At 39.4% G+C, this 27,116-nt stretch overlaps 1 protein-coding gene across 26 annotated transcripts in view; it reads right to left on the reverse strand.

Moving 5' to 3' along the window:
- Positions 1-27,116, reverse strand: part of MYCBP2 (MYC binding protein 2) — a 418,792-nt gene that overhangs the window by 63,521 nt on the left and 328,155 nt on the right. For 12 of the 26 annotated variants that reach the window (XM_043534287.1, XM_043534273.1, XM_043534282.1 and 9 more), the window contains 2 exons: positions 6,541-8,190; positions 4,304-4,473 (listed from right to left, as the gene is read on the reverse strand). In XM_043534287.1, the coding sequence (XP_043390222.1) occupies positions 4,304-4,473; positions 6,541-8,190 (1,820 nt within the window). Of the gene's footprint in view, positions 1-4,303; positions 4,474-6,540; positions 8,191-9,717; positions 9,820-25,503; positions 25,660-27,116 lie in introns of all 26 variants that reach the window. The other 14 variants (XM_043534235.1, XM_043534264.1, XM_043534248.1 and 11 more) reach the window with 3 other exon arrangements.

Raw genomic sequence — 27,116 nt, forward strand, 5'->3', positions numbered from 1 at the left:
TCTTTGATCTTCTATAACAGATAATATGCTTGGGATCTTCCAAAGCATCTGATAAGCCAGTCTTCTTCGGTCTTGTACAATCAACAGCAAAGTCATGACTACCAACTGTACTAGGTGTCACATGAATTAAGGATCTTGCATGCACAGGTTCAGAATAAACAGGAGCCTGAATGGGGGTGGACATGGACATGTTCACCAGTTCCAGGGTCTTCTCAGTCAGTTTGGAGTTTAAGAAAAAAAGCTCCTCTTGATTTGGCAGTCCTTCTACAGGACTATGCTGATCATGGGCTGGGGTGGGAGGGGAATATCCATTTGGCTGAGGTCTACTGACATTCAAGAAAATTTGTTCTGCCTGCTCCTGCTTTCTAGAACCTGAAGTATTTTTTCCTGGGTATAATGAGATTTCATTCTCCTGATTCCTAGAATCATAGGATATTAGGGTTGGAAGAGACCTCAGGAGGTCATCGAGTCCAATCCCCTGCTCAGAGCAGGACCAACACCAACTAAATCATCCCAGCCAAGGCTCTGTCAAGCCAGGCCTTAAAAACCTCTAAGGATGGAGATTCCACCACCCTCCAAGTGAAATAGTGTTCCCTAATATCCAAGCTAGACCTCCCCCACTCCAACTTAAGACCATAACTTCTTGTTCTGTCATCTGCCACCACTAAGAATAGCTGAGCTCCATCCTCTTTGGAACCCCCCTTCAGGGAGTTGAAGGCTGCTATCAAATCCCCTCTAACTCTTCTTTTCTGCAGACTAAATAACCCCAGTTTCCTCAGCCTCTCCTCTTAAGTCATGTGCCCCAGCCCCCTAATCATTTTTGTTGCCCTCCGCTGGAGTCTCTCCAATTTGTCCACATCCCTTCTGTAGTGGGGGTACCAAAACTGGCCACAATACTCTAGGTGTGGCCTCACCAGTGCTGAATAGAGGGGAATAATCACTCCCTTCGATCTGCTGGCAATGCTCCTACTAATACAGCCCAATATGCCGTTGGCCTTCTTGGCAATGAGGCCACACTGCTGACTCATATCCAGTTCCTCGTCCACTGTAATCCCCAGCTCCTTTTCTGCAGAACTGCTGCTTAGCCAGTCTGTCCCCAGCCTGTAGCGGTGCATGGGATTCTTCTGTCCTAAGTGCAGGACTCTGCACTTGTCCTTGTTGAACCTCATCAGATTTCTTTTGGCCCAATCCTCTAATTTATCTAGGTCCCTCTGTATCCTATCCCTACCCTCCAGCGTATCTACCTCTCCCCCCAGTTTAGAGTCATCTGCAAACTTGCTGAGGGTGCAATCCACGCCATCCTCCAGATCACTGGCACAGATGTTGAACAAAACCAGCCCAGGACCGACCCCTGGGGCACTCCACTTGATACCGGCTGCCAAATAAACATCAAGCCGTTGATCACTACCTGTTGAGCCTGACAATATAGCCAGTTTTCTACCCACCTTATAGTCCATTTATCCAATCCATACTTTTTTATCTTTCTGGCAAGAATACTGTGGGAGACCGTATCAAAATCTTTGCTAAAGTCAAGATATATCACATCCACTGCTTTCCCCATATCCACAGAGCCAGTTATCTCATCATAGAAGGCAATCGGGTTGGTCAGGCATGACTTGCCCTTGGTGAATCTATGTTGACTGTTTCTGATCAGCTTCCTCTCCTCCAAGTGCTTCAAAATGGATTCCTTGAGGACCTGCTCCATGATTTTGCCAGGGACTGAAGTGAGGCTGACTGGCCTATAGTTCCCTGGGTTCTCTTTCTTCCCTTTTTAAAATATGGGCACTGTATTTGCCTTTTTCCAATTGTCCAGGACCTCCCCCAATTGCCACAGTTTTTCAAAGATAATGGCCAATGGCTCCACAATCACATCAGCCAACTCCCTCAGCACCTTTGGATGCATTAGATCTGGACCCATGGACTTCTGTACGTCCAGCTTTTCTAAATAGCCTTTAACCTGTTCTTTCACCACTGACAGCTGGTCACCTCCTCCCCATACTTTCATGCCCAGTGCAGCAGTCTGGGAGATCACCATGTCTGTGAAGATCAAGGCAAAAAAAAGCATTGAGTATGTCAGCTTTTTTCACATCATCTGTCACTATGTTGCCTCCCCCATTCAGTAAGGTCCCACATTTTCTGTGACCCTCTTCTTGTTGCTAACATACCTGTAGAAACCCTTCTTGTTACCCTTCACATCCCTTGCTAGCTGCAACTCCAATTGTGCCTTGGCCTTCCTGATTACACCCCTGCATGCTCTAGCAATATTTTTATACACCTCCCTAGTCACCTGTCCAAATTTCCACTTCTTGTAAGCTTCCTTTTTGAGTTTAAGCTCACCGAAGATTTCACTGTTAAGCCAAGCTGATCGCCTGCCATATTTGCTATTCTTTCTGCACTCCGGGATGGTTTGTTCCTGAGCCCTTAACAAGGTTTCTTTAAAATACAGCCAGCTCTCCTGGACTCCTTGCCCCCCCATATTAGCTTCCCAGGGGATCCTGCCCATCAGTTCCCGAAGGGAGTCTAAGTCTGCTTTTCTGAAGTCCAGGGTCTGTACTTTGCTACTCTCCCTTCTTCCTTTTGTGAGGATCCTGAACTCAACCATCTCATGGTCACTGCTGCCTAGGTTGCCACCCACTTCTACTTCTCCTACCAATTCTTCCCTGTTTGTAAGCAGCAGATCAAGAGGAACATGACCCCTAGTCAGTTGCTCCAGCACTTGTACCAGGAAGTTGTCTCCAACACTCTCCAAAAACTTCCCGATTGTCTGTGCATTGCTGTATTGCTCTTCCAGCAGATGTCAGGATGATTAAAGTCCCCCATTAGAACCAGGGCCTGTGATCTGGAAACTTCAGTTAGTTGTCCGAAGAAATCCTCGTCTACTTCATCCTTCTGATCCGGTGATCTATAGCACATGCCCACCATAACATTACCCTGTTGCTCTCGCCTCTAAACTTAACTGCATTCTACTCGTTCAGTCAGGTGTGCTGGTTCTCATCCTCAGACTGTGATTGCCAACTGACTGGTAGGGTTCTTTTTGGCTTAAGCCATCAACAGGTCTGTTTCTCTGAACATATCTTGACTTCTTGTGCGTCCCTGGTGATAGATGTATATTACAGATCGTGGCAATGTCCAACTGAATTTTTATGGACGAATATTTTAGCTTTCTCTGGAAGTGTAACATAGTGAGATCCTCACAATCTTGGACTCTAGCTTGTTTATGGAAGACTTCCTTTGAACTAGTGATGAACATTGCAGCAATGTTAAAAAAAAAAATTCCACCCCAGAGGATGGTTTATTTTGAAATCTTCCTCAGTTAGCTATTAACTCCATGAGTCTTGAAGATATTTGCAGGCTCTTTGAGGTTCTCTCTTCACTCCACTTCCGATAACAGGAAGACGCACTAAAGAGAGTGCAATGTAGAAGCATATTCAGGGCACTAAATTGAAGCTCACTGCCATTGACCCTAGCACCTGCTGGCAGTTCTATACTGTGCTCTTTGAGTGATGAATTAAAAGTTCTGATGTGGATCTGCAGCTTACTCATAGAGTCCTACACAAGAAATGCCCATTTAGTATTGTGAATTCTTCAGATACATAAGGTTTCGTGTGGGTCTGAAGGAGCTCTTCTTGTTTATCACTAACCCCTGCCTTCCCAAATAAGCCTTACTGTCTTTCACTGATGCATTGGCTGAAGCTTCTGAACCAGCTCAGAGCAGCCAGTTGCTCAGATATAGGCTATAGGGTACAGCTTGGTCCAGGACAGCAAATCACAGTTATTTCTAGTGAGACTGCAACATTGGCATATGGCAGGGACATATCCTCGAGATTCAATGAGCATAAGAATTTGCCTTAGAATCACTTAAAACAATTATTCAAGGAGGAGACTATCTGCTTAAATTGACATTTAACCAACTGTACAATGACAGCATGTTATTTGCCAGATAATGACTTATTCAAAGACATTTGCATACATTGCTTGCAAGATATTAGCTTCTATATTCAAATATGTTAGCATAAAACTAAAAACTAATTTACAAATTTGAATCTGAAAATAAGTAAATACACTATAAAATAATTTGGATTAATAACAACTAATCAGTTATGACTTCTCCTCCTTCCCCCACAAGGAATAAATTGGATCTTAAGTACAAAACCAGAAGTGTTCATTTTTTTTTAATCACAGTACATTAAAATACTTTTAATACAAGCAAACATTTCATGACATTGAAATATCCTGAAATTCTAAAATTATCAAGATATACCTGGACTATTAATACTAATACTGGAGAAACAAATAAATATACCTTCTCTCTTGCTGCTGCTTGCTTTTCACGGAGGTATTTTTCTCTGCATCGATCACAAACCAGATACCAAGTGCTTCCTCCTATACCACCATCACCACAATTACCAGCCCATCCTCCACAGAAGTGTCCAATGCTATTATAACCTTGACCACCTGCATACCGGCCACAACCTTGAAATAATGAAGACAAGATCCATAAATAATAACTTTACTTTTAGGAATAACAATTAATGCTTCTTTTCCTATCTGTAAAATAGGAAGGAGAAGACTCATTTTCTTTCGGTTAGCTTGGTTTTATTCTCTCTGAATTCCTTGAAAGCTATATTCTGAAAGAAAATGGGTGGTGTCCAATGCTTGGAAAGTTTTTGCTTTTTAAAGTCTGTTGATGAGAACAGCTTTTTAAAAGGTTGAGAATTACATTCTTTATTACTTATTTATATTACAGTAGTGCCCAAAAGTCAAGGGACTGTGCAGACACACTGGAAGACAGTCCCCGATCCCAAAGGCTCATAAATCTGAAAATGAGAAATGTCATACAACCTTCATGATAGGTGGTGCTACCACCCTGCTGATAACTTCATCCCTCTTCATTTGCAAACACATTTTTAAGCTTTGTTTCTTTTTGTGTTCAAAGGGTATCAGTCATATTCAGGGAAGTGCATGGAATGTATGCTAATTGCTGCACAGCTAAAAGAGGGAGCACAAATTTCAACTGGATTCTATATTTTTGCTTCCCGCAGCTCCCATTGGCCGGGAACAGTGAATTGCGGCCACTGGGAGCTGCGGAGGGCCATGCCTGCGGACAATCAACGTAAACAAAATATCTTGCGGCCTGCCAGTGGATCACCCTGATGGGCCGCGTGCTGACGGTTGCCGACTTCTGCTTTAAAATAAACATCTAAGGAATTCTAAACAACAAAAATCCAACCCTAGATGTAATAAAACTTTAAGGTTGAAAAATTAAGCTCTTAAAAGTTAGGAAATTTCAGAAAATAAAGGGACATTTTCAACTTTAAAAAAATTATTTTTCTGTGTGAAAATTATGTACATACTATAGCTACTGGAGAACCCAAGATTACTGTAGCTGAAGTAAGTTAGCAAAAAATCAGTATTTTCAGTTTGTTGACTTTGTGTAGTGCATGTGTCTTTACATATGGCCAGTTTCTCCCTTGGTGAGAAGGCACTTATAAAAATGAAGCAAAAATTTTTATTTTCAAGAAGAGGATTTCTTTTAAAGTTCAGAATGTATTATTTAAAGGGTGTTCTATCAGAAACTAAATTTTTTTTTAAAATGCCCATGCTGCTTTTTGTAGAGTCCTAGTATGAAATAGCATGCACATGTAAAGATGTGTAGGTGATTCCCTTGGTGATCATACTGAATGAAACAGGACGTCTAAGGAGCCCTCTCTCCTTCACACACATCTTAGGATAGAAGCATGTTTACTATGAAGTCAAGTAAGCCAGGCATGCATGTGTGACATAGCCTTCCTTCACTTACAAGGCACAGTTTTCAAACCCCTGTAACCTGTTCCAATGAAAAGTTTCATCGGAGCACTCCAGGATACTTCACACAGACAACTATTTCTCTGTCAAATTTCAACTTTCTACTCACCCTCTCTCCACAACCGCATTTTAGAACAAGTGCTGCTTGACAAAAACAACAAAAATAGTGGCAAAAGTAAACATTTCCCCCCACTTTTCCTCCCATTTGCAAGAGGCTGAACAGTTTTTGCTCGAAGTTGCCAAGAATCTTCACTCTTGTCCAGAGAACAGGTCTGGAAAATTTTAGTCTAAAGTTTCAGAAAGTTATCAGTGACTGAAAACATGGAGTTATAATGGAAATGTTTTGCAACCTAGAGCTCCTACTAAAGATAGGCTTTTATTTTTTATCTCCTCTCATTTCCCCTACATAGCCACAAACTAAGATTTTAGATTAAAAATTGTGTTTCCAAATAGGTACTGTAAATTCAGCTTTTTAACTGCTTTTACGTCCTGATTCAGCAAGGCACTTAAATACGCCTGTAACTTTAAACGTGAGTGGTTAAAACTACATGCATGCTTAATCCCTTGCTGAATCAAGGTCTTCAATTTCTTTATTCTTTTAATTAAAACAATTCCCACTATGGCTAAGGAGGCCTGATTTACTTTCATAACAATAATGACGGTCAAAATACAAATTATGTAAAAATAAACTTTGATTGAGGACTGGGTTATGGGGGGAAAAAAAAAAAGTCTTACCCGGATGAGCTTGTCTCATGTGGTAAGTCACTGGATATGGATGGGATTCTCCACATAGTTCACAGATGGTATCTTTCTCAGGTCCTCCCACTGCAAGCTGGGCCATCTCACCAAAAAGATTTCCCCTTGGTCTAGCCTCAGCTTTTTCTTTTTTCTTTTTTTCTTTTTTGGTTTTCTTGTTATCTTTGTCGCTTTCTTTCTTCTTTAATACTGCACAGGAACCAGGGCTTGGGAAAATCATATTCTGGGATGCTGCTTTGATAGTTGCTAAAGAAATATCTTCCCAGAAAGCTACCAAATGCTGCAGTGTTAAGGGAAGAGGAGATTTAGATTTCATAGTATAATGACTTGTTGTTTCAAAACAGGTAATTTCAGTTTTTCCATCCTCACATTTCTCATGCAGAGGTGGTTCTTTAAGCATTGACAGGACCTTGTTTTTATTGATGCTGCCCATTTTAGATATGTCTGGACCATGAGGTGCAATGTTAAACATATTAAGAGCAGATGATATTTCCAATGAGTGTCTATTTTTCAACTTGGTTTCTTTTTCCTCTGTAGGTTGTTGATTAAGACTGTTTCTTATTGGTGCATGCTCTTTGGTAAGCTCTGGATTAAACTTCAAAAAAGATGAACAAGCCATAGCATCATGGACTATTCCTTCATGCCACAGGAACGAAGCAAAGACAGCTCTGGCACATTCTGCAACAGATGGCGACATTGCTTGCTTGGCTGGCTCTACGGATTTGGATCCATCTCCTTTGAAAAGTAAGCCAGATTTTTCCTTTTTGGGTCTTGTGTGCCTACTAGCACACTTACGGCTCACTTTTGGAGAAGCTCTCATATCTTGCTCATCTTTCAGTGGTGCTTTTCCTATGCTAAAATGAATTTTATTAGAACTATCATCCACAATTTTGAATTCTGTGCTATCTTCACATGTGCTATCTGTAATGCTATTTGTCTTTAAAGTACTTGAAGTGCAAACTTCAACAACTTCACTGTGAAGGTTTTCTTGTACAACGTGAGGGGAAGGAGCTCTATTTTCAGTTTCAGTCACAGGTTTTGCATCTTTTGATAGAATTTTTGGTTTGGGTGAAGTGGACCGTCCCCTTAATGGCTCTGTTAGCGGTACTTTCTTTTTGCGAAGTGTGTCTGGATCTAGTGTGTAAGAGTCTGATTTGGATCGTTCCCGAGGAGGATCAAGCTTTGTTTTTACAGGGACTGAGGCTTTTTGAGGTAGAGTCTTATCGTGCGGAGATGATGATCGTGGTGAACTAGCACCAGAAGTGCTGGATCTTCCTGCTGTGAGTGGCTTTGGCTTTGGTGAGGAAGACCGTGTTCCTGGTCCTGGAGATTCAGCTCTTAGACCAGAAGTTGTCCTCCCATCAGATTTTAGTGTCTGCAAAGTGTTATGGTTTGGAGATAATGATCTGCTATGAGAATCTGACCTCAACTTTGCAGCATCTGATTTCAACATAAGAGACTCACTGGCAGATAAGCCTTCTGTATTCCTTGTTTTTTTCTGGTCAGCAACAGTTCTGATCACACGTCCATCAGGTTTGGGTGACTTGCTCTCAGCCCTGTGTTTTGATATATCCGATTTTCCTGCTGGAGAAACTGGTCTAGCAGTGGCTGTGAAATTCACTCTGTCACCTGTATGGTACATTTTATAGTGAAATTATTACTACATTTTATAACTGATACCCATTACAATACAAATTAAAAGACAGAGAATTGAACACAAAAATAGAATTCAACCAGGTGCTTCTGTTAACATCCCAAAGTGTCAACAGAGCTGATAAAAAGGATTTTTTTGAAATTATAATGCAACCACTGATTACTTGAAACTCCTTTGCAAAGGGTGCACAAATATATACATGAGTATGCTTTTAAAACATGTACAAGAAAGTATTTAATAGAAAATGCACTTCTTGTGAAATTACCTAGAGAGCAAAAGCACTACTATACTGTATGGAGAATTTGAATTCACAACCTCCACTAACCACCAATAAGGGAAAGTAATTTGTTTACTTGGAAGCTACAATACAAAGCATTATTACCTAAGTTTACCATAGCTAAGCTTACCGAAGTCACAACAAAATGATTATTTATTAGTTTTACATATGTTAGACTGACTACAACTATGGAACTTGCAGGATGGTCTCTTGGCTACTTATTTATTTTTCTTCTGTGCTTAAGGGACAAAAAGGACATATAGAAAGTAATTGAAACTACACAAGTAAATTAGGATACGAAGCATGTTCCAGACATGTTGCAAAAAAGTCAGGCTCAAGTTGGAGGTTGCCGTATTATTAAGGTCAGTTGAGAATAAATATATGCGACAACTCGTCTACTAATTCATCTTTTTTGTTTTGATGCAGACAGTGTAATTGGTTATATTTACTCCAATTCATTGCCAATCCATTATCTGATTGGCAATCTGATTATCTATGTAATTGCTTTTTATAAATGTATGTAAAAATACATGTCTACAAGGCTGAATAGTGTAGCTCACAAGAAGAAAGTAATTTGTCCATATATTGTTTTCTATGAATGGATGTAGTGAGTCTATTTTATAGGATGGCATTTATAAACAATGCTGGCAAGCTACTGAGTAATCATGAATAAATAAATCTAGAAAACCTCCTCTTTCCTTGGCCTTATACAGCAATTCCCTTGCTCATGTGATTAATCCCACTGATTTCAATGATCGCAACACTTGTGATATACAGGGTAACACACTTAGTTCCACAAATGTGTCAGCATTTTGAACTCAACCAGCACAAAAATGGAATATTTAATTAATACTGTATTAAATGTTAGTCTATAAATAAACTAATGAAAAAATAAGTAACATGAAAATGAATCTCTCCCTGTCCTCCAAAATTTCACTAGTTTGTTGTCTAAATATTCATACATGTATGACAGTAGTCTGATGTATAGTATCTTAACTGGTTGTAAACTAACACTCCATCTTCAACATACAAGTCATGAAACAATTACAATTAAATAAGCAACAGTGAGTTGTTCTATTATATGAACACACATACATATCAAATGTTAACATTCATTTTGAAAAAGTGTTTTATCAAGTGAATGGAATGAAAATGAACGGAAGGAGAAAAACCATTTTCTAATGTAAAATTTGAATAACCTGTCTGTGTTTGCATGCATACCCACCCTTTAGTTTGTGAGACAGAGATGAAATAGCAGAGGCAGGCCCAGCTACATCACTACTTTTGTAAATGCGCTCACGAGAAGCAAGGCAGCGGGATGGAGTTTCTATAGTGGAAAACAGTGGCACAGAAGCAGCATAGATTCAATGGAAAAGATTAGCAAAGATAAAAACAAGCAAAACAAGCATTTCAAATGATGTGTCTCTACTCTGCTAAATATATTGTATTTCACTGCTAAAATACATTCTCCTAAACATGTTTTATATGAGAATGGTATTTAATTTTGAAACATTTTTTCAAAAGGTTTACATAAATTTTTTAAAGAGTAAAAATGAAATGTTTTTTGATTTAAACATGCATTTTGAAAAACTGATAACCAAGTATTTGTGGGACAGACAGCAGGGTTTATACTTTATTATAAAAACAAAGGATGATACAATAATGACTATCTTAATTGTGTTTCAATTTGAGATTTTTATAATTATAAATTTACATGCATGATTTAGAACTGTAATATGGCATTTTTGTGTAGCAATAATCAAACTGTTCTTAACTGAAACTAAAGAGAATATGTGGGAGATTCACCTTTGAAAATTCCAATTACAAAAATAAAATAAGTTACATTTTAAAGGCAGTTTCAGTGCTTTTATTGGAATTATTTTTCCTTTTATCTATGCAAAAAAAATATTATAACTCAACTCAGTAATGGTGGTTTTTTTGTATAACCTAACATACATAATATGAACTTTTTAACTGATCAGTATTACAGAATGACATGACTGGGATTATATGAGACTCTAATAAACAATTAATTATGGATTGAAAATTTTATCCATATATAATCTATTTATAAAAACAGAAGAGGAATTTGGCATGTCAACTCCCACACTTCTATAAGAAAGATCCTTTATTAATAATGCTTTCAAAATTGTGAAGGGCAAGAATTATGCCTTTAAAAACAATGGGCCAGATGCATTCATGGTATAACTCCATGCTTAACTTCACTGAAGTTACATCAAGGATGAATTTTGCTCCACTGAGTCAAAGTAGCTGAACTATCTAACATAAAGCCACAAAACCAAGGAAATATTTCCATACATACTAAGTGTGCCATAATTTTAAAAAAAGTATATCATAACAAAACTCTAGACTTGTAAAATGTAAGTAAGTGACATGGAAATGTTAGCATGGAATTTTAGCCTTAACTCTACTTCTGTCTTGCAGTAAAATTCAATTTTTAAGCTTAACTCCTAGCTTTTTCCTTTAGTAAAATTAAATCAAATAGTTATTGTAATAATGGTCTTTAGAGATTTAATTTGCATATGCAGTAGAAAATAGCATGCTTTAGAAAAGCTTTTTTGCAGAAGCTCAAGAGGCAAGTGTATTTGAGTAACTGTGGTATCAACCCATGTATTTCATAAAAGATTTGTTGCCTGTGTCTCTAGTGTTCTATTTACTGAAGCATACAAAAAGGTTAAGTATAAGTATCTCCCGACCTAAGTTTTAAGGGTAGTTGTTGTAGTGGGTAAGAAAGATTGAGTTCACATACACTTTGAACACTTGAAACAACAATCCCATTCTTCAAGACAGAATAATAAAACATAAATGATTACATTCACCTTCTCAATCAAACATTAGCATAAACTTGAGATCAGTGAATGGATGCCCCCACCATTAAGCTTATTATTTCTTATTTGAAAACTATTTTTCCAGGATATAACAGAGATGCCAGATCTTGGGTACACTGACAGTTTATTTCACAAAGATAAAATAAACACTAATTAAAAAAAAACACACTAGGAAAAAAGCATACATGTATGCTTAGAAACAAACTTTTTACAGTAATGGATATCAAAATAAAGAAGGATTAACAAAGATTAGCGGAACAGTATGGTAAGTAAAAATTAAAAATTTTAATTTGATATGTAAGCATCATGCTTTTCTCACTATAACATGATTTTCTGTTCCTAACATGTGTGTCTGTACTGGTAACTTTCCCAAGATCTTTTCATCCTATATATTTACAATTTCTGTATTTACTTTTCATTAAGATTTAGAGATTGTCAGTTTGTGCTGCCCCTAAATCAGTGCAGGAAGGAAATTGCAGCTCAAAGAGTCAATATCCATCCCAGTCTCCCTGTTGCCTTTGGGAAGGGAATAAAGTGCAACTCATCTATACCTGTCACAGCATATGCTCCAAGACACACTGGCGTAACGACGCATCCAGGCATATTGGGGGTTGAAGTCAAGCATGATGGTGGGAGATAGTGACTCTGAACAAGCAGCAGAGGTATGGTTCTCCCCCACATGGGGTGTCTTATGCCCCTTTTATTCCCTTACACCAGACCAGAATGGAGAACAGGCCACAATATGACTGCATATTCTGAAATATTATAAGGAGTACTTGTGGCACCTTAGAGAAAAACAAATTTATTTGAGCATAAGCTTTCGTGAGCTACAGTTCACTTCATCGGATGCATTCAGTGGAAAATACAGTGGGGAGATTTATATACATAGAGAACATGAAACAATGGGTGTTACCATACACACTGTAACCAGAGTGATCACTTAAGATGAGCTATTACCAGCAGGAGAGCGGGGGTGGGGGGCTACTCTGAAACCTGAAATATTATATTTATATTTCTATAGATCCCGAAAGAACAAATGCAGTGGTAGTAGAACAAGCAGCCTCTTCTTCACTAATTTACGATTAAAAATATACTGAATTTTACAAATACCTGAATATGCAAATATTAAAAAAAGGAGAGAATTAGTCTCTGACAGCAGTTGTAATGGGATTAATCTCAACAAAGGAAAGCTGAGGTGTAGTACCAGTGGGAAAAATATCTATTACCCCAGGGTAATAGTGGGAGCTAGATCATTCAAGCTTTTTAAATCTGGACAATGAACTTGAATATATTCAAGAAGGCTGCACAAAATGACCTAATAGTTCTTATTCAACTATAACATCTGAGTAAATTATTGTTCAAACTGTTAAGATATATCCAAAATCAAGCTTAAAGCAATTTATACCCTTCTTCCAAACTTTATACCATGATTCATCCAGAGATGTTTTGGAATTTACAAAATTTGCCACAGAGAAAATAAGCTTCACATCCAGATATCCTAGAATAATAAACATGTAAAAGCCCAATGCCACATTTACTGTTCCCCACAAAAATATCTGATGCGTCAAAAATATTTGATAGCTAATACATGCCACAGTTCCAGATCTTGGAAAACAGTCTGTGAATTTCCCTCACTGGGGCATATTCAAGCCTTTTAAAATATTTTAAGTTCTCTAGGAAAGGGACCATTTCTTATTTGTACTGTGAGCTACCTAGCACTAAGGGTGTATGTGATAATAATATTAATAATAATAATGCAGCTGCCTCTGATGCAGAAAAGAGTCAAAGTTTCATAGTTGTAGTCATCCCATATCTATTTCCATTATACCCACTTCTAATTCCTCTTCAAATTTCCTCTATGAAGTAGTATTTTTGATTAAAAAAATACTCCAGCATAGACGTTAATTTTTTTCTGTGATGAGAGAACATGCTTGGATATTCCAGTTTACAAAATATCCTTTAAAAAAAAACAACAACCTAAGCCTAGCTGGGTCCATTACATTAGTGAGCTCATTTCTTCCAACCAAAGACTCTATGGTCTCGTCTGACTGGCTACTTCCTCCAACCCGTCACCCATCTCTTCACTTCAGTGTCACTTCACATTCTGCCTGTCCTCTCCATATGTCACATTCTCTTAATATTTTCTCTGCACTCTTCCTTCCTTATCCCATCTGCGTTCATTAATCCCCTTCTGCCTTCCTTCTTTCACCACCTATTTACTTTGGGATTTTCAAAGGAGCCTAAGTTTTATTATTAAATATTTATTATTATGCTAGCACACAGAGGTCCCAATTTGAATTAGGACTGAGATTACAGTGTGCTGTACAGTCAGAAAAGAGATGACTGCTGTGCTGAAGAGCTTACAGTCTATAGATACAAACAGACAAAAGATGAGGATACAATATACACGCAAATGAAACTGGTGAAGAATTAATACAACTTTCTTAGTTACATGTACACCCTGTTAAAAAAATACAATACAGGTAAGAAGGAATGGAGAAGAAAAGGAAAAGAAGAGTAGTCACAGCTTGTCACCTGTCTACCCATGATCACCAGGCTGGGTTTTGTAGACATGGTGACAGAGGTGAGTCTTAAGGAGGGATTTGAAGGAGTATAGGGTAGTGTTTGTTTGGATTTTATCAGGGAGTTTTTCCTATGCTTAGGGGCAGCATGCGGCGAAAGCATGGAGTGTTTACAGGAGAAGTTGACTGATGGGCAGTAAAGGTTGGAAATACTGGTGAAACAAAGGTAGGGATCAACGTTATGATACGTTACTAGGTCAGGCAGCAGAAGCTTTGACTAAGTAATGAAAATATAAAGACAAGAAGTTTGCATTTGATGTAGAGTTGAAGGGGAAGCCAGTGGAGGGACTCAAAAAGAGCATTCACATAATCAGAACAATGAGCCAAGATGATTTTAGCAGTAACAATCTGAAAAGCCTAGATGGGACCAAGGCTGCAATAGTAAAGGCCAAAAATGAAGAGGCCATTGTAGTAAAGATGTGAATTATGAATACTTGGATAAGAATTTTGGCTATGTAACCAAAGAGGAATGGTTGGATTGTTGCAACTCCAGCTAGTAGGTGCAGAAGCATCCAAAGCAAGGACTGCTGCACTGGGAAGGGAGACGGTAAAAGGGGGCACAGCCATGGTCACCCCTTTCCTCTCCAGCAACTCTTTGGATCCAAAACCGTGCTGGTGAGTTCACCCAGCACTCTAGGGACACATGGACTTGGGTTGTGCCTCCCTCCCACTTTGTGGGCTTGGGAGATAACTGCAAAGAGGAGCCATCCAGTAGCAACAGGAGCAGCCAAACCAGGAATCTTTGGTCCTTTAAAACATTCAGACAACTGTCTACAGTTTTGACTGGACTTTCTCTGCACTGTGCTGACTGGCTGTTTGCTTCAACCCACCCAGCTTCCCTTCCCCTTAACAGTCTTGTCACCTCAGCTGCACCCCACACCTTCCCCTCTTCTTCATCAGGGCTGACAAATATTCTGCTACAAAGGAGTCCACTGAGAACTGCACTCTTTCAAAATGGCTATCATCTCCCATGTTGTTAGGCCACAGGAAGCTATTAAAAATAGCTGCTGGCTTCACTCACAATGGAAACAAGAAGGTAGTGGCCATTTTGAAAAAAAAAGGCACATTAACTGAAGGCTGCTATAGCCTCAGTTCCCTGGGAACAACAGAAGATAGTGACAATTTGGAAAAAGAGCAATTCTCCACAAATTTCTCTGAAGGAGGCCATTTTAATGTACCAACCTCTACTGAGAAGAACGCTTGGCTATGAAAATTAATAGCAAAAGTGGTCATTAATCCTAAATGTTCATTTTCAAAAGCTACCCACCTGACCATACCAAAAGAAGGTATGTATGTGTGGGAGGGGAAAATGCTGTGCTTCTGTGCAAGGGAAGGTGGAGTGCAAAAGGGAGGAGAAATTTGAGGACTGATAGGAAATTCAAATACACACTCCAGCTTCTCTGTGCTCCTCTGGCAATGCAAAGTAACTGCAAAAAAAGAGCTTAACTGGACAGTATGCTCTGATTGCTTTGTGCTACTCCAAAGTAATACCATGCAATAATTGTATGATTAAGGCACTTCTTCATTTGTGGTCCCAGATTAGGTTGGAATGATTTCTGAAGACATTACATTTCCCCCCCTTCATTGTGTCCCTATAGGGCAGAGTTATGGTTGTTTGGGTGCCATACCTGTGCATTATCCCCAGCAATTAGTCCTTTGTGTCCCTCTCCACACTTTTAAGAAATGCTGATTAAGTCTATGGTGGTAAAGCATGTGGACTCCAACACACTCTAATTCAATACTCTTAATTGTTTATGGTAATGCCCACAATGATCTAAATATAAGGTGTACCTGATTTAAGGTTCTAGATTTAAGGGGAGCTTAAAAGTGCCTCGGGAGCGAGTACACTGATGCAGGTTGTGTTCTGGTGTGATGGCAAGGTTGCTGTTTGTGTGGTTAGGAGACAAGGACCATGTGAGGTGTTGCAGGGAAAATGTTTGCCATGATTCCAAGTTCAGCTATTTCTAAACTCCATCAGGGACCATGTAGAGTTTATATTATCCATTAGAGTGTTTCTAGAGTTCAAGCTACATAGGAGACCCTGTAGAAACTAAAAGATTATTAAGAGAGTGTGCCATAACTCATTGTGTGTGCAGGTGTGACAGAAAAAACTGTTCTTGTACAAGGGAGAAGAAAGAATGTTGGAGTGCATGAAAGGAAATCAGTTTGGGAATACCAACAGTCCCCTAGTAGTGCCAGAACATGGAGATCTTAGTAAATCAGTAATGAATAACATGAAAACTAAACATATACAAAATTAAAAATTGAGGAAGAAGAGCAAGTATGAGTAGATGTGTGGAAGCCCCAAAACACTTATACATAATAGTAAATTAAATTAAAAACCATCCAGGATTAATGCAATGTTTAGGGCCATGAAAATCTAAAAGTTTAACATGGTAGCAACCTTACCTGTCACACCACAAGTTTTTATAGCATATGTTAAAAAATAGATATATAAAGCTTTACATTTTAATAGGAAAAAGACTACAAAATACTACATAACATGCAGTGTTGCCATGTCTTCCTATGTATCTGTGCATCTTGCAGAATACGGATCCAGACCCAACTGTGGACTCTGGACTCCATCAGATTAAATAATACAAAATCAGGGAAACTGAGCAAAATGGTTTGAAGGGTTGCACTAAATTGGGACTCCAAATCAGGCACTAAAACTTTAGGGAAGCTTTATCTTTGCTGCTGCTTTGGGAAATTGTGGTACATGTGACTGGTCTACCAGTGGCCACTCCACCAGCCAGGAAAGGATTCATCGTAAAATCAAAGTGTAAACCCATAAGGTGCTAAAGGAACTGAAAGATCAACTGTATAGATTACCATTTAGCCCACTCCACTTACCTGTATCAGTTGGTTAAGTAGATCTTTTAAAAAGGATCCAGTTGAGCAGCAAGTAAGGAACTGACGACTTTTTTTGGAATAGACACTCGTCTCATTCTGTTCAACAATCACAGTGCTAGATTCAAGTTTAATTTGATTGCTGTGGTTGACTGTTCCTTGAGGAAGCAGGTCTAGTTATGTTAAAGGGCAAGTCATTTACAGTATGAGATGGAAGGACCAATGTGTCTGATGCAGATGGAACCAGAAAGACCCTGGCTCTCCCACCTTGACTCTTTGGAAGTGTTATGGAAGATAAGATGTATAGCAGATCCTCTGACCTGTGCAATTATAGAACATTTGATGTCCCTGTTCTCTGGCCTTTTCTCCTAGAACACTTCTGCCTTGTGGTTGTCTGCCATTCCAGGCACAATGAAGGGAGAATGTTATTCAGCAGACGGTTGCAAGGACACTTCAACTGCATAAGGAAAAAGAAAAGGAGTACTTGTGGCACCTTAGAGACTAACCAGTTTATTTGAGCATGAGCTTTCGTGAGCTACAGCTCACTTCATCGGATGCATAGCATATCGTGGAAACTGCAGAAGACATTATATACACACAGAGACCATGAAACAAAACTTCCTCCCACCCCACTCTCCTGCTGGTAACAGCTTATCTAAAGTGATCATCAAGTAGTAGATTTTTTCTCACCCTTAGAAAACCTGGATTTGTGCTGGAAATGGCCCTACTACTTGATGATCACTTTAGATAAGCTGTTACCAGCAGGAGAGTGGGGTGGGAGGAAGTTTTGTTTCATGGTCTCTGTGTGTATATAATGTCTTCTGCAGTTTCCACGATATGCTATGCATCCGATGAAGTGAGCTGTAGCTCACGAAAGCTCATGCTCAAATAAACTGGTTAGTCTCTAAGGTGCCACAAGTACTCCTTTTCTTTTTACGAATACAGACTAACACGGCTGTTACTCTGAAACCTGCATAAGGAAAGTCTCTTATGATTTAACTAGGTGTCATTTAGCATGCTCTAAGTGCATCACTTCAACGGATATCACAACTTCCTCTGCCCATTAGAACAGAAGTACTGCCACCTCATTAAATCCTTGGATGTCTTTTTGGCACATTGCCTATTGATGTAGGCCACTGTGGTGATGACGACATCACAAGGATATACTGATCCTCCAGCAAGGACTGTGGTTGTAGTAGGTCAACTGGATCACGTGAAATTCAAGTAAGTTCAAAGAGCATTATTTTTCTTCACTGATGGCAATCTTTTGGCCTATTGCAAAGCAGAATCTACCTTCCACCCAATGCTGGTATTGGTTGTTAGTTCTCTTTTTTTATCTGATTGAATAATTCCTGGGAAGTACATCAGTGTAGGAAGTCCTAAATTTTCTCAACACCTAGCAATACTCTGCCATTCTGGTGGTGTGTTTTGCACATTTGGAGAGGCTGATATATGAGGAGGGATCTTATTTATCAACTTGCCCACAACAGCAATTTAACACGACTAGCTACAATGCTAATGAGACTTTGTAATTCCTTAAGGCTATAAATGTCTGTTGTTTCTTGTATCTGCTGTCAGGGATGTGATGTCTTCTGACCTGTTTATGATCACTCCCCATATGGAAAAGATAGTCTAAGAGACAATTTATTATTTTGGATGTTCATGAAAGACCTATTTTCTGCAGGGCTCTCAGAGTGGTTTCCATGGTCTGTAGCTGCCAAGGTTCCTTCCCCACTCTGAACTATAGGATACAGATGAGGGGACCTGCATGAAAACTCCCCTAAGCTTATTTTTACCAGCTTACGTTAAAACTTTCCCAGGGTACAAACTATTTTACCTTTTGTCCCTGGACTTTATTGCTGCCAACACCAAGCGTCTAACAAATATAACCGGGAAAGAGCCCACTTGGAAATGTCTTTCCCCCCCAAAATCCCCCCAAGCCCTACACCCACTTTCCTGGGGAAGGCTCGATAAAAATCCTCACCAATTTGCATAGGTGAACACAGACCCAAACCCTTGGATCTTAAGAACAAGGAATAAGCAATCAGGTTCTTAAAAGAAGAATTTTAATTAAAGTAAAAGAATCACTTCTGTAAAATCAGGATGGTAAATACCTTACAGGGTAATCAGATTCAAAACATACAGAATCCCTCCAGGCTAAATCTTAAGTTACAAAAAGACACAAAAACACGAATATACGTTCCATTCAGCACAACTTATTTTATCAGCCATTTAAACAAAACAGAATCTAACGCATATCTAACTAGATTGCTTACTGACTTTTTTCAGGAGTTCTGACCTGCATTCCTGCTCTGGTCCCGCAAAAGCAACACACACAGACAGAGAGAACCCTTTGTTCCCCCCCTTCAGCTTTGAAAGTATCTTGTCTCCTCACTGGTCATTTTGGTCAGGTGCCAGCGAGGTTACCTTTAGCTTCTTAACCCTTTACAGGTGAAAGGGTTTTTCCTCTGGCCAGGAGGGATTTAAAGGTGGTTAGCCTTCCCTTTATATTTATGACAGTAGCGTACTACAGAAATCCACATCCTGAAGGTGGATGCCACCTTAGAACAGATATAAAGGTATTCCTTTGCCATTAAGATTAGCAATAACTGTGCCCTGGACTTTGGTAAATATTCTCAAGATGGTCATGAGGCTGCACAGGAGAGCTTTAAATTGATATCAGGAGAGGTGAAAACATCTGGAATTATCTGTATGTATCTAAGTGGTTTCTTCAGGTTTGCCTTTAAGATCAGTGGAAGGGAGACATTCCTGCCAGTAGAATGGACCTTCTGTGTTGAGGAGAACTGCACCTGGAATCATCTGCATCTTTTGTGCACTTGAAGGTCTTAAGGACCAGTGGTATCATAGAATCATAGAATATCAGAGTTGGAAGGGACCTCAGGAGGTCATCTAGTCTAACCCCTGCTCAAAGCAGGACCAATCCCCAACTAAATCATCCCAGCCAGGGCTTTGACAAGCCTGATCTTAAAAACTTCAAAGGAAGGAGATTCCACCACCTCCCTAGGTAACGCATTCCAGTGCTTCACCACCCTCCTAGTGAAAAAGTTTTTCCTAATATCCAACCTAAACCTCCCCGTTGCAACTTGAGACCATTACTCCCCGTTCTGTCATCTGCTACCACTGAGAACAGTCTAGATCCACCCTCTTTGGAACCCCCTTTCAGGTTGTTGAAAGCAGCTATCAAATCCCCCCTCATTCTCTTCCGCAGACTAAACAATCCCAGTTCCCTCAGCCTCTCCTCATAACTCATGTGTTCCAGTCCCCTAATCACTTTTGTTGTCCTCCGCTGGATGCTTTCCAATTTTTCACATTCTTCTTGTAGTGTGGGGCCCAAAACTGGACACAGTACTCCAGATGAGGCCTCACCAATGTCAAATAGAGGGGAACGATCACTTCCCTCGATCTGCTGGCAATGCCCCTACTTATGCAGCCCAAAATGCCACTGGCCTTCTTGGCAATGAGGGCACGCTGCCGACTCCTATCCAGCTTCTTGTCCACTGTAACCCCTAGGTCCTTTTCTGCAGAACTGCTGCCTAGCCATTTGGTCCCTAGTCTGTAGCGGTGCATGGGATTCTTCCATCCTAAGTGCAGGACTCTGCACTTGTCCTTGCCGAACCTCATCAGATTTCTTTTGGCCCAATCCTCTAATTTGTCTAGGGCCCTCTGTATCCTAATCCTACCCTCCAGCGTATCTACCTCTCCTCCCAGTTTAGTGTCATCTGCAAACTTGCTGAGGGTGCAATCCACGCCATCCTCCAGATCATTAATGAAGATACTGAACAAAACTGGCCCCAGGACCGACCCTTGGGGCACTCCGCTTGATACCGGCTGCCAACTAGACATGGAGCCATTGATCACTACTCGTTGAGCCCGACAATCTAGCCAGCTTTCTCTCCACCTTACAGTCCATTCATCCAGCCCATACTTCTTTAACTTGCTGGCAAGAATACTGTGGGAGACCGTGTCATAAGCTTTGCTAAAGTCAAGGAATAACACGTCCATTGCTTTCCCCATATCCACAGAGCCAGTTATCTCATCATAGAAGGCAATTAGATTAGTCAGCATGGATTCACCAAGAGCAAGTCATGCCTGACTGTTCCTGATCACTTTCCTCTCCTCTAAGTGCTTCAGGATTGATGCCTTGAGGACCTGCTCCATGATTTTTCCAGGGACTGAGGTGAGGCTGACTGGCCTGTAGTTTCCCGGATCCTCCTCCTTCCCTTTTTTAAAGATGGGCACTACATTAGCCTTTTTCCAGTTGTCTGGGATCTTCCCCGATTGCCATGAGTTTTCAAAGATTATGGCCAATGGCTCTGCAATCACATCCGCCAACTCCTTTAGCACTCTCGGATGCAACGCATCCGGCCCCATGGACTTGTGCACGTCCAGCTTTTCTAAATAGTCCCGAACCACTTCTTTCTCCACTGAGGGCTGGTCACCTCCTCCCCATGCTGTGCTGCCCAGTGCAGTAGTCTGGGAGCTGAACTTGTTCGTGAAGACAGAGGCAAAAAAAGCATTGAGTACATTAGCTTTTTCCACATCCTCTGTCACTAGGTTGCCTCCCTCATTCAGTAAGGGGCCCACACTTTCCTTGACTTTCTTCTTGTTGCTAACATACCTGAAGAAACCCTTCTTGTTACTCTTAACATCTCTTGCTAGCTGCAACTCCAAGTGTGATTTGGCCTTCCTGATTTTACTCCTGCATGCCTGAGCAATATTTTTATATTCCTCCCTGGTCATCTGTCCAGTCTTCCACTTCTTGTAAGCTTCTTTTTTGTGTTTAAGATCAGCAAGGATTTCACTGTTAAGCCAAGCTGGTCGCCTGCCATATTTACTAATCTTTCTACACATCGGGATGGTTTGTCCCTGTAACCTCAATAAGGATTCTTTAAAATACAGCCAGCTGTCCTGGACTCCTTTCCCTCTCATGTTGTTCTCCCAGGGGATCCTGCCCATTAGTTCCCTGAGGGAGTCAAAGTCTGCTTTTCTGAAGTCCACGGTTCGTATTCTGCTGCTCTCCTTTCTTCCTTGTGTCAGGATCCTGAACTTGACCATCTCATGGTCACTGCCTCCCAGGTTCCCATCCACTTTTGCTTCCCCTACTAATTCTTCCTGGTTTGTGATCAGCAGGTCAAGAAGAGCTCTGCCCCTAGTTAGTTCCTCCAGCACTTGCACCAGGAAATTGTCCCCTACACTTTCCAAAAACTTCCTTGATTGTCTGTGCACCTCTGTATTGCTCTCCCAGTAGATATCAGGGTGATTGAAGTCTCCCATGAGAACTAGGGCCTGCAACCTAGTAACTTCCATACTAGTATCCTCATTACTCCAAATTTATCTGAACAACATATTATTGTGTATGTCTTGTCCAGTATCTGAAATATTTTTGCTATTTATGACTGAACTATGTGATTTCCCAGGAATTTCTCCAGCTCAATTGAATTCCCTCTTGATGAGCACACAAAGGATCATTTGCCTATATAGAAAGATCTCCTAAATTATGCTGAAATGAGAAGACTCCACCAATAAGAAGGGATTCTCAATCTATCCCTAGTAGCCAATGTGATGGCTTGGACCTGAAGGAAGGGTAAACAGGGTCGTGGTGGGACTTTCAACCCCTGAAACTCCTATTTCCACACCTCTCACTGTTGACTTCCTAGTCTACTGATTTTGGAATATCTTCAGGAAAGAAAGGAACTTTGATACATACTGAACTATCTTAACTCTCCTCTACTGCTAAAGCGGAAAGAAGGGCATGACAGCTTTTACTTTTCAAAATTTTGTGTCACACCACTTTGTGCAGGCTAGTGCTATCAGATTCTCTTCTTGTTGGTCTGCTTTACAGATAGAGACAGATATTTCCTAGTGACGGTATTGGATGCCATCTATGAGGATTATCTTTTTTAATGAATACTGGTTCCTATTATGAAGGATAATGCAACTGTAATTTTGTTAACAATCCCTAGACTCATTTGGTCTTAAGTGGGAGCAGCATTTTGTTTCCCTGTATAATGCTAAGGATGTTTGAACAAACGAATAGGCTTCACTGTAGTTTCAAAGTACTGATAGAAGCCTGCCCTGCGGGGGTGCCTCTGAGTGTTCAGATGCTGACAAATCCTATTCCTCTAGTGAGAAGCAATCTGAAATGTTTGGTTTAACTTTTGAGGTTTTTTCCTCCTTACACTGTTTATAGTATTTTGATATACAAGATTTCCTGTATATCATGATGACTGAGAAGGGAGACATTCTCTCAGACATTCTTTTTGATTTCTTGAGGATGGTTTTGGTGTTCTTTTATGCAGTTGCTGGTCCAAAGTGCCGCTGGCATAGCCTCACTACGCTTTATGGGGATTTGTGGGGGCCAGTGTAGTAAAGGTGAAGGCAGCCCAATTTCCCATTATGATCAGTCAAAATTTTCATATTGGGAAGAACCACTGTGAGAACAAGGTGGTTCAGAGATAACTGCACTATAAATATTTAAGTAGATTAAAGAAAATACTGACTCCTATACCCACTAGAAAAGAGGATTCCTTGATAGACATACTTCATAAGTCTTCCGTCTTGCAGTCTGCCATCTTGAAGCTATTGTCCTGTGTTCTCAGAGAAAGGGACAATACTTTATTGGGTGTGAATAATGGTGGACAGAAGGGGAAAGAGGTAGAAGACAGTTTATTAGAAAAGTGGCGAGTTGAAGTAGTAAAGAAAACTTGAAGAGAGGGGAAATAGGACAATCCCGCTTGGGAATTAAGAAGTTTGTCTGACATGGAAATGGGATCCCTTTTCTGCCATGTAGTGGCAAGCACACACAGCAGAAAGATGGTGACAGGCATAAAGTTCATAGAAATGCACAGGTCTAGCTGCTTCCTGTCTAGTCAATAGAGGAGTCTTGACATAACAAGGTGGATCAGAAGACATGGCCCATTCAAAGAAGAAAAGAGTATGACAGCTGAAATATCATCCCAGAACTATGGGGGATGATATAATTTGAAAACGAAACAGTAGATACTCTTACCCACCCTTATTCAGAGATAACTGGAATATTAGATTACCTCATTAGAAAAGGGTCAATGGATAATTTTTAAATGCAATTTGACAAATGTGTTAAAAAAGCAAACCACCACCTTAGAAGATTATTTTTTAAAGAAAAGTTTAAATTTCTTTCCACTGATTGGGGGATGGGGAAATAAGAGTGTCATGGTAGAAATGAAGAGTGACAAAAATGAAGAGATGATTGTGGTCTAGCTCCCCATGATGAAAGATGTGACGGGGAAAAAAAAAAGGCAACTTACTCAGGAAAACGAAATCCAATAGAAAATTCAACCTTTCTAAAAAGTGTTTTTAAGTAACAGTTTGTATAGACAGACAGTTTTAGAATGATGCCCCAAATCCTCCAATTCACTGTGCCAGTCCAGTGACTTCAACAGGGCTTTATGCTGATGCAGCAGTGCACCTGTTTGCAGAGACTCGCAGGATCCAGGCAATAGAAATTACCCTTATTTTAAAATAATGTGATTTAATTTACCATACACAGGGACAGACTAATTAAAGAAAGGTATGTATCAGTAAGACAGAAGGGAGGCTCATTTCCATTAAAGAAAAATATTTTCAAAATGATAAAGAAAAGTTTTATTCAATTACAAAATTGCTAATTTTATAGTTAAATTCCTCCCTGATATTGGATGGCTCAGAGGATGTCTAAATGGCTTAGTATTTCACTTCCAGGTCATTCTTTTGACTCTGGTATAATCAAAAAGTTATTGTTCTTGAAGGCTTTTTGGTGAAGGGTTTGTGAAATGAACTGAACTGGAGAGCTCAGTCTAGTTCTCACTGTACAAGTATACATATTACAGACCACTATCACAATTCACATTCTTGATTTATTCTCAGTGAGGATGCCAATGAATGAAGAGGCAGAGACTGAACTGACTGAAATGGTTTCTACAAGAAAATAATAAGGCACCTCTGAAGGACAGTGTGTGTGGGAGGCTTGTATTACTGCTACCTGTACTATACTTGTTCTGTGGATAAAGAGAAATACCTCTCCAGGGTGATCAAATCTGCCATCCTTAATGACCTCTAACTTGAATAAAAGTTTAACAGTTTCTTCTTCATCCCATCAGCAGTTAATGTTTAACAACTTTTTGGTGCCAATGGTCATGAGCACGCCAGTGGCTACCTATGCTAGACAGAAATGCTTTTCTTATTAATGTTTCTAATTATTGAATTAAGTTGTCCCAATTCCAAGTTTCAAGTGTGTTAACGAAAAATTATGACAAAGTAAGGAATGTAGGAGGCAACAAACATTTTAAAATAGAAAACTGAAATATTTATCTACTGTTTATCTATCTGTAATCAAAATTTTTTTAAATGTTACAGGAATTACAATATTTTGCATTGTATGCAACATTGACCTTAATTATTATCCTACCGCAATACACTATATTAGAAACACACTTTCGTAAGTACACTACCTACCCTGCAGAACATATATACAAATCAATACAGTAATTTTAATACTGAAATAAAAATAGCACAAGTATGCTTCTCTGGGAGCATTAACTCATGTTTCTGAATAATAAAAAAATAATTCAAAAGAACAAAACTAGACAGATGCACTGATGGATGATTAGTAGCTGGTAAGCAACTAAGACTTATAGCAATGACAAAGCTTCAGAAATGGACTGATGAGGCAGGTAAGGCTGACAGACTTACTCTGAAGCTGAGGCTGCTGGAAGGAAAGGGGCTGTCCGAACACAAATGGACTGTGGACTAGGGAAGAGGGAGATTTTGCAGCTTGATCAAAGATGGAAGAAGCTGGGAGATTAGGCCGTGACTGAATGGAATTCAGTATGGTACTCAGTTGGTCACCTGTAGTGAGCAAAACAGTCAAAACTACAACCTGTTATTTTTCATCCTCCACAAAGGCAGAGTAAATGGTTCTGAATGAAGTTTAGATGAAGATAATTGATAAAGACCGCACTAATCTCTGACATAGTTCGTTTTGATTCCAAAACTCTAAGATACGGCACAAACTTTTACACAATTGGAGAAAAAATCCCTTAGAACCATAAAACACACATGGCTAAATGTAGAGGCCTCACCCCATGAATGGTGATGCAAATACTGAAAAATATGAACAAGGTTTGTAAGAATCATGACTTCTTTACCTTATTATTTAAAACATTCCAAAGTGCATCTCAAATCACCTATATCTTGCTAAAAACAAACAAAAGCAGCCAAACACAAAAAAATCAGCTACCATTCACAGAAATACACACAAGTGCAAACAAAACTCTCAGATCAGTATCACCAGATGAGAGGGTTAAGATAATAAAAGGGTTAAGATAAAATAAAATTAAGCATTGGCAGGCATATTTTGTGTGTGTGTGTGAGACAAGTTTAGGAAAGTACTTGCTTGCTTTTGCACATATCTTAAAAGAACACTGTGAAGGCATTTTTCACAGCTAAAAAAAGCTCCCCACTATTTACAACCATGTTTTCATTTTAAACTGAAATTTGTTTCCTTAAGAAAACTCTGTGTGCACATTGGATTGGCTGTTGGAGGGTATCTTAGGAAAGTTGTGATTTTTTTTTTTTTTTTTGAAGAAAGCCTTTGTTTGGAAAAAGGAAAAGAAAGAATTAGATGTATGTTGCAAACATAAGGTGCATACAATAAAAAAGGTAGGTTAAATCATTTAAGGTCAAATCTTGAGATGTTAGCAGCAATAATTTTGGCCCCTATTATCTACCATACCCTAACAGTGTTCCTTTATTTAAATACAGTTTCTGACATCCCATATCACTTTTGACAGTACTATAGAAGCACTAGTGGAAAAATAATTTTAACAAACTGAAAACAGATGAACAACTCACTTTAAAACTGAGGTTTTTTAGATTTTTAAAATAAATTCTCTAGTTTTTTAAAAGGAGAAAATGACTAGAGAATCTAATGATTCCTACAAGATCCAACACCACGAAAATTAAATATTTTCCTTATTCTCTCTCTCTTTTTAATACTATATTTTTGTTTTAAAAATGAGAAATCAAAATTACTATGAAAGAAGAGCTGGAACTGAAGCACCTATATCCAAACAATCACCTGTGTAACCATTTTTATTTCAGTGTTACAACAATATGGCACTCAAAAACCTTAAGAATCACTACTTCTGCAACTACTACCCCATCCCACACTACACTAAAGACAACTGACATGTTTAGTGCAGAATTCACAAATTCAAAATGCCCATCTTCAGAACAATGAATTCTAGGTCAAGAGTTGTATTATACTTTTTCTGTATATATACATATCAACAAAAGAAAGTTAG

The sequence above is a fragment of the Chelonia mydas genome, chromosome 1 (genome assembly GCF_015237465.2).
Source record: "Chelonia mydas isolate rCheMyd1 chromosome 1, rCheMyd1.pri.v2, whole genome shotgun sequence".
NCBI lineage: Eukaryota > Metazoa > Chordata > Testudines > Cheloniidae > Chelonia > Chelonia mydas.